At 54.3% G+C, this 6,696-nt stretch overlaps 1 protein-coding gene across 1 annotated transcript in view; it reads right to left on the bottom strand.

The window, feature by feature from the left end:
- NCOA1 (nuclear receptor coactivator 1) overlaps window positions 1–6,696 on the bottom strand; it is a gene marked incomplete at its 3' end in the record, with an annotated part of 55,542 nt that overhangs the window by 18,111 nt on the left and 30,735 nt on the right. The window contains exons 4-9 of the mRNA XM_010144033.1: window positions 5,931–6,108; window positions 4,367–4,546; window positions 3,674–3,769; window positions 2,737–2,877; window positions 1,765–1,912; window positions 72–548 (exon numbers count right to left, since the gene is read on the bottom strand). Coding sequence (XP_010142335.1) covers window positions 72–548; window positions 1,765–1,912; window positions 2,737–2,877; window positions 3,674–3,769; window positions 4,367–4,546; window positions 5,931–6,108 — 1,220 coding nt within the window. The remainder of the gene's footprint in view (window positions 1–71; window positions 549–1,764; window positions 1,913–2,736; window positions 2,878–3,673; window positions 3,770–4,366; window positions 4,547–5,930; window positions 6,109–6,696) is intronic.

Below are 6,696 nucleotides of genomic sequence, written 5' to 3'. Positions count from 1 at the left end.
CTTGGGTCGGCCCCTGCATAGAGTTTAGGGGGGCGCGGGGAAAGGGTCGGGTGCCACTGGTGCCGCAGCTGCCCCCGCTGCCGCTGTTGGCCATGCCCACAGGGGAGTGCATGGTGGGCATGGTGGGTGAGAAGGGATTGCCGGGCACTCTGGGTCTGGGCACCAGCCCTGGGCTGACCCGATGCCTCGGAGACATGAACTGCGGTGGGGTAATCCCTGGACTATTCATGGGGGAGCTACTGAGGTTCAAAGTGTGGTTACTGTTCTGGGGACCAGCTTGTCCCTGGCTTAAGGCAACATTGGCTCCTATCTGGTTCCCAGGTGAACATCCAAAGCTGGATTGGCTGGTGCTGGAGTTGCTGTTGTGGAGGCCGGCGCCTGGCTGCTGGTTCGCATTGGTGGCCAACATGCTGCCATTGGAGGGAGGGATGGAAGGCGGCAGGGCCATGCCTTGCCCTGGGGAGATGCTGGGGTTCAGCGAGGGGCTGACCCGGGGGAGGGACATTGCGGAGTTAGTGTTCTCCTGCGGTGAAAGCATGCCGTGATCCCTGCGGGAGACAAAAATCATAGAATCACAGAATGTTTGGGGCTGGAAGGACCCTTGAGTGTCTCGAGTCCCCCCGTTCCCCCAGCACTGGCAGGTCCCCACTAACCCCTGTCCCTCAGCGCCACCTCCACACGGCTGGGAAACCCCTCCAGGGATGGGGACTCCACCCCTGCCCTGGGGTCAGACATGTAAGAACATCAAGTCCAACCACTCCCCCAGCACCACCAGGTCCCCACTGACCCCTGTCCCTCAGCGCCACCTCCACGCGGCTGGGAAACCCCTCCAGGGATGGGGACTCCACCACTGCCCTGGGCAGCCTGGCACAGCCCTGCACAACCCCAGTGGGCAAAAAATTGTTCCTCAGGGACAACCTCAACCTCCCCTGGAACAACTTGTGGGCTGTTCCTCTCGACCTGTCACTTGTTGCTGGGAAGAAGAGACTGACCCCCACCTGGCTCCAATCTCCTGTCAGGGAGTTGTGCAGAGCCAGAAGGTCTCCCCTGAGCCTCCTTTGCTCCAGGCTCAACCCCTGCCCAGGTCTCTCAGCCGCTCTTCAGCGCACTTGTGCTCCAGACCCTGCACCAGCTTTGTTTGCTCAAACCTTCAAAGTTGCTCAGGCAGCTCCTGCCCCTGTCCCTGCTGCAATAAAGCCTGGAGGGCAGCAGATTGCTAGCTCCAGTGGTCTCAGCCTTCCCTGCTCCACCAGCGCAGTGGCATGGATGGAGTGCAGCAGCTTTAGCATCTCTCCAGGAAAGTGATGCTGCTCAGGTCTGCAGCCGCTTATGGGCTACACCCTGAAGGCACAACCTTCCCTAGGCCTTACGTTCCCACATGGCTGGAGGAGGACTGTGTTCCAGCAGCATTCCCCTCTGTCCCAGCCCCCCCGGGTCTCCAAAGCCTCACCTATCCCTCTCCTGCCAGTTTGTCAGAGCCCTGCCCAAATACTTGAAATTCTCCAGGGCAAGGCAGAACTGTGAAGCATGTCTACAAACCTCCACCTGAATTCCTGGGGCCACCTCTTTGCAAAACAAGAATAATGAAGAGCAAAAGAGCTGCCATCATGCTGGTTTTCAGCCTCAGATTCCCCACAGGGATCACATCTCCAAACCAGCACCACAGACTACCAAGGGATTCTCCCTTCCACTGGAGTGAATGGGCACTTCCATTCCTGGATTGTCCACCCACACCTTGGCACAAGGCAGTAGGTGGGGACGTACCTGTCGATGACATGGATGCCCATGATGAAGGGCTGCATCTCTGGGCTGGAGGGGTAGCAGAGCTTACACTTGGTGTGGGCACTCAGCACCGTCCCGTCGCTCAGGGTGAATCGGTACGAGGGGCTGAAGGCTGTGCCACGTGTCATCACTGAAGGAAATAACCAGAAACACATCACCCCCCTTAGAAACTCAAGCCAGAACCCGCAACACCCTACAACCACCAGGAGGAGGATGGAGGGAGCAGAGGAGAGGGAGAACCTGCCTGGGACAACCACCATCCCAGCATACAAGCCCACATGCTACATGTTGGCTGACCCTGTAGACCCAGAAAATAAGAGGGTTATGGATAACCACGTGGCACAGAAATCCTCCCAGCGCCTTCTCCAGCTCCAAACCCACGTGTCCCACAGTGGGTAGATCAAAATCCATCCAGCACCACCCCTGAGTGCTCAGAGCTCCTGAAGGGGCCATAATTCAAACACCAGTGTCCGATGTACAAGCTAATGAATCCTGGCCAGGCTGGGAAGGTGTAGCAGGATGCTGCTGCTGCAACCCTGGCAAAGTCACAGCTCTCTGGAGGATGAGCGACCTCCTGCTCCTATGTTCCTGTCTTCCCCTCATCCTTGTTGTGAGCAACCTCACCGACATGGCAAAGATGCTCAGGAAAGAGCTTCCACTTCTTCTGCTTAGACACTGAGGATGGCGTTTGTGGATGGTGTAGGAAAAAAAATGGTATATAATCATATATAGCTCCTCTTCTTCTCAATTCTGTATTTCCTGAAAGGTGAGAGGGGACCTCCGAGCTGGAGGAGCTCCTCCGGTGTTCCTCAGCCCTTCCTCCTCTCCCTTCAGTACTTCGTGGCAATGTTTCTTCCACCAGAAAGCATTTATCCAGCAAGGAGGACCGTACCCCAGCTTCTCCTTGCGGCTCCCACAGAATAGCAACACCAGCGAGGAAGAAGAGTCCGTTACCTTCTTGAAAGAGCTGCTTGGCGTATGATGGCTCTCTGCCCTGCGGCTGGAAGAAAGCGTAGATGCATTTGCGCACCAAATCCTCCCAGCCCGTCCTGCCGGCGGCCCTCAGGGAGCTGGTGTCAATGGAGATGATTTTACCTGGGCGGAGAGAGAGAGAAGCACAAATAGGTCCACATCCCATTTGCGTGAGGCAGCAGTGGCAGGAGCATGCGAGGAGATCCTCCAGAAGGAGGTGGAGGCGCAAGGAGTTTGCTCAGGACCACGCACCAACCTCCACGCACACCTTGGCCAGGCAAAGGGGACACAAAATCCACCAGGAAGCACCTTTGCACAAAGGGTCCCTCACTGCTCCAGGCCCAGGGTCCCCACATTCACACCCTCAGCTGGTCCGACATGTTGCCAGCCACCTTGCTCACTTCCAAGGGTCCTCCAAGCTGGATCTGCTACTTGCTTTATCCCTCAACATGAAACACCAAGCAGCTTTGCTGGCTGTTTTACAGCCATGGGCAGGGAGCAGTGAGCAGAGAAAACATCCATTAAGGATTTTCAGGCTGCAGGAGAGTCCAGGGTGATGATTAACTACCAGAAAGAAGGCCACCAGACTGGCTAGAAAGCACTATTTGGCCGAGAGCAAACCTGCATCTGAAACGTGAAAACTTACGTTCCCATCAACCACCAGCCTCCACAGTCCCCTAAATCCGAGGGTGCAGAGAGGGGCACAGCTCTGGTGTATTGGATCAGCTGAGGTACAAACTCAGTTGAGATGCCTCCAGTTGAGGTGTCAACCACATTGGTCCTAGTAAGCAGCGCCTCCATTTGCAAAGGACAGGCCCACGTGCATCCTGTGGGGTTCTGCACTGCACCGCTGGCCTCTGACCCCTGCGGACAATGGCTCCTCCGGAGCCAGGACTCCCCAGTGCCGTTGGGATGTTACCTGTGGTGTCTTGCTTGGTCACGAAGGATTCAGAAGGGGTGACGGCTGCCGGTCGGGGTAATCGCCTCGCGATGCATATCAGACACGACTGGAAATCTGCCAAGGCAGGAGAAGGGACCAGGGACACGAGAATCAGACTTTCAGCCCACCATTTTAATTAAAATACCAACCCTGGGCTTGATTGCCACGTCCTGCCCTGGAGGTGTTTACCCCAAGCAATACCCCGCCCTTCAAAGCAAACAGGCTCTGCCTAAACTCTATAAAATTTGCTGGAAAAGAGGTTTCCAGTGCTTGGAGAAATTAATTGTAAAGGCTTCTCAGATCTGGCAGTATCGTACAATAAAAGTCAGCACTAAAAGCCAGCAACTGTCGGCTTCAGGCAAAGTATTTGGTCATAAAATACCATAATTTATTCCTTCCAGTCATGATCTCCTGTGTAAACCGCAACGGATTAATCCAGCTAATGCGCTGGAAAATAATAGCTGGGACATGGGAAGGAGAGTCGGGGCACTCGCAAGAAAGCAACAGCCTCCGTGGTGCTGAGGAAACCCTGCCTGCAGGCAGCTGTTTCAGCCCAAAACGTGCGGGCAGCCATGTGCAAACCAGCTCCACCAGTCAGCTCCGCGGGGTGGTGATGGTCCTGCCCCCCCCACCCCGAACACAGGGTCACAAGCAGAGGATGTTCTCCCCTACCTTCTCCTTCCTCCTTGAAGGACTTGGGCTGGGAGACGGTGAAGCACTGCATCACCTCGTAGCGCTGCCGAGCCTCCTGGTTCTCCGTGCCTGGCTCATCGGGTGGCCGGATTAGCATCCTGCAGCTGAAGGTATGGCTGTTGCGCCTGGTTGCTTCTTGAGGCCAAGGAACTCCATTTACTGTGGATGGAGAAAGGAGAAGAGGGGCTGTTAGGAGCTGCGCCGTGCACATGTCACCCTGGGACTTCCTGAGGACTCCTCGGATAAGAGGGCAGAAGGAAAAGAGCCAGAGTGGGGGAAGAAAGCACCTCACTGCCCAGGTCAGGGGTGAGCCAAGAGCAGAGCCAGGGCAAAGCCCTTGTCACCAACCCCCGCAGCTCCTTTGGACCTGCTGAAGACGCTGTGTCCAGACTCACGCTCCCAGTCAGGCCCTAAGAGCACCTGCAACCCCAATCAGCACGTCATTGTGACAGTCCTCAGGCTGACGTTTATGAATTAGTCCTTACATCACTGGTAGGTGCTAGCACCTCCACCTTACAGGCAGGGAAACTGAGGCACGGGGTCTCTGAGTCACTTCCAGAGCTTGGGAAGACTCTTGCCTCTTGCTGTTATAGTTTAAATTGCCCCAGAGGGACACTTCTGGGACTTCTCCAGCAAGTCCAGCTGACCATCTTCAGAGGAATGAATTTTTTCTTTGCTTCTTCCTCATTTCTAGGTAAATTAGCAGCAAGATCTTCTAGTGCTGCAGCACCAAAACCCTTCTTCTTTGATTTTTTTTCTATAACCTGGCTTTTTCCAAAAGTTTCGGGGAACCAGATTGTTCCAGCCCTCTACAACATCTTCATGGATATCCATCTGCAACCTAAGTGATTTTGCCACCAGCAGATCATGAGGTTTTCATGCCATCTGATCTACAAGAAGAGCTGAGGGGCTTGTAACATCCAAGGAAAGACAAAACACCAGCTTCATACTGGGTAACCATGGGGAAAAGGTGACGCCTGAACATCCGTAGGTTCAGTTTGATGAGTGCCCACAGGTTTAGGCGGTTTAAGTCATCACTGTATTTACTCAGAAGAAAGACAAGTGCAAATTCAACAAAACACCTATTTTTAAGTCAAGCTACTTGCAAAAGGCTCAACTTCTGTGTTTCTTCAAAGGTGGGGGTAGATGAGGGATCACGGATGTCTCACCTCCAGTCAAGGAATAAAACAGCCCTGTGCTAGATACTTGGACTCTGAAACCAGTTGGAGACAACATCCAGTCCCCCTCCAGCTGGGAGAAGAACCTAAATGAACTGGAATGAGCCAATAGGCTCAACACCTCAAAATCCACCTCATTTCCCTAAAGCTCCTACGTGTGCTCCTTGCTTTCGGCGACGAGTTGGTTCTTCCCACCCAACAAGGAGAAGTCAACAGCAGAAGTTAATGTACTCTATTTATATAGACAAATTAATATCTATTAAGGAAACCAATGTAAGAACAGCTTTACTCAAGAAGCAGCTGCAGTTTTGACAGTGCTCTCCAAGCACCAGCTGATAAAAAACCCACCTCAAGGGTTTTCTTACCTAGAGACTTTGGCAACAAGTTCTTGACGAACTCGGCGTGATCCCCCACGTGCAGGATGCTGTAGACACTGGTGTTCATGAGCTCCTCCTGGTTATAACCCAGGTAGCTGGTCACGTTCTCAGAGACGAAGACGATCCTCCCTTCGCGGTTCACAACAAAGAAGAAGCCATCCAGTGCCTGTAAGGGGGATAAACTCAGGCAGTGTGCAGGCCATGGGTCCTGGAGCAGGTGAGGATACTCCTTGACCATGGGCAACTTCCTCTGTCTCTTGTGTCTTGGCTTCATCCCCGCTCTGTGTTATAGCAGTGATCAAATAAAGGCACATCTGCTTAAACACACTGAGTCACAGCCTGGTTTGGGTGGGAAGGGACCTTCCAAGCTCACCCAGTCCAACCCCCTGCAGGGAGCAGGGACTCTGCAACTAGAGCAGGTTTAGCAGAGCCCCAACACACAACCTGACCTCCAATGGTGCCAGGGATGGGGCTTCTCCCACCTCTTGGGGCAACCTGGGCCAGGGTCTCCCCACCCTCAGCAGAAACAGTTTCTCCCTTCTCTCTCATCTCAATCTCCCTCTTCCAGTGTCACCCATCACCCCTTGTCCTGTCCCAACAGCCCCTGCTCAAAAGCCCCTCCCCAGCTTTCTCAGAGGCCCCTTGAAGCACTCAAAGGCCGCACTAAGGTCTTTCCGCAGCCTTCTCTGCTCCAGGCTGAACACCCCCAGCTCTCTCCCCTGTCCTCCCAGCAGAGGGGTTCCACCCTCGGGTC

The sequence above is a fragment of the Buceros rhinoceros genome, unplaced genomic scaffold (genome assembly GCF_000710305.1).
Source record: "Buceros rhinoceros silvestris isolate BGI_N320 unplaced genomic scaffold, ASM71030v1 scaffold6599, whole genome shotgun sequence".
In the NCBI taxonomy this organism is placed as follows: Eukaryota; Metazoa; Chordata; class Aves; order Bucerotiformes; family Bucerotidae; genus Buceros; species Buceros rhinoceros.
This window is presented reverse-complemented; position numbering and strand designations above follow the sequence as displayed.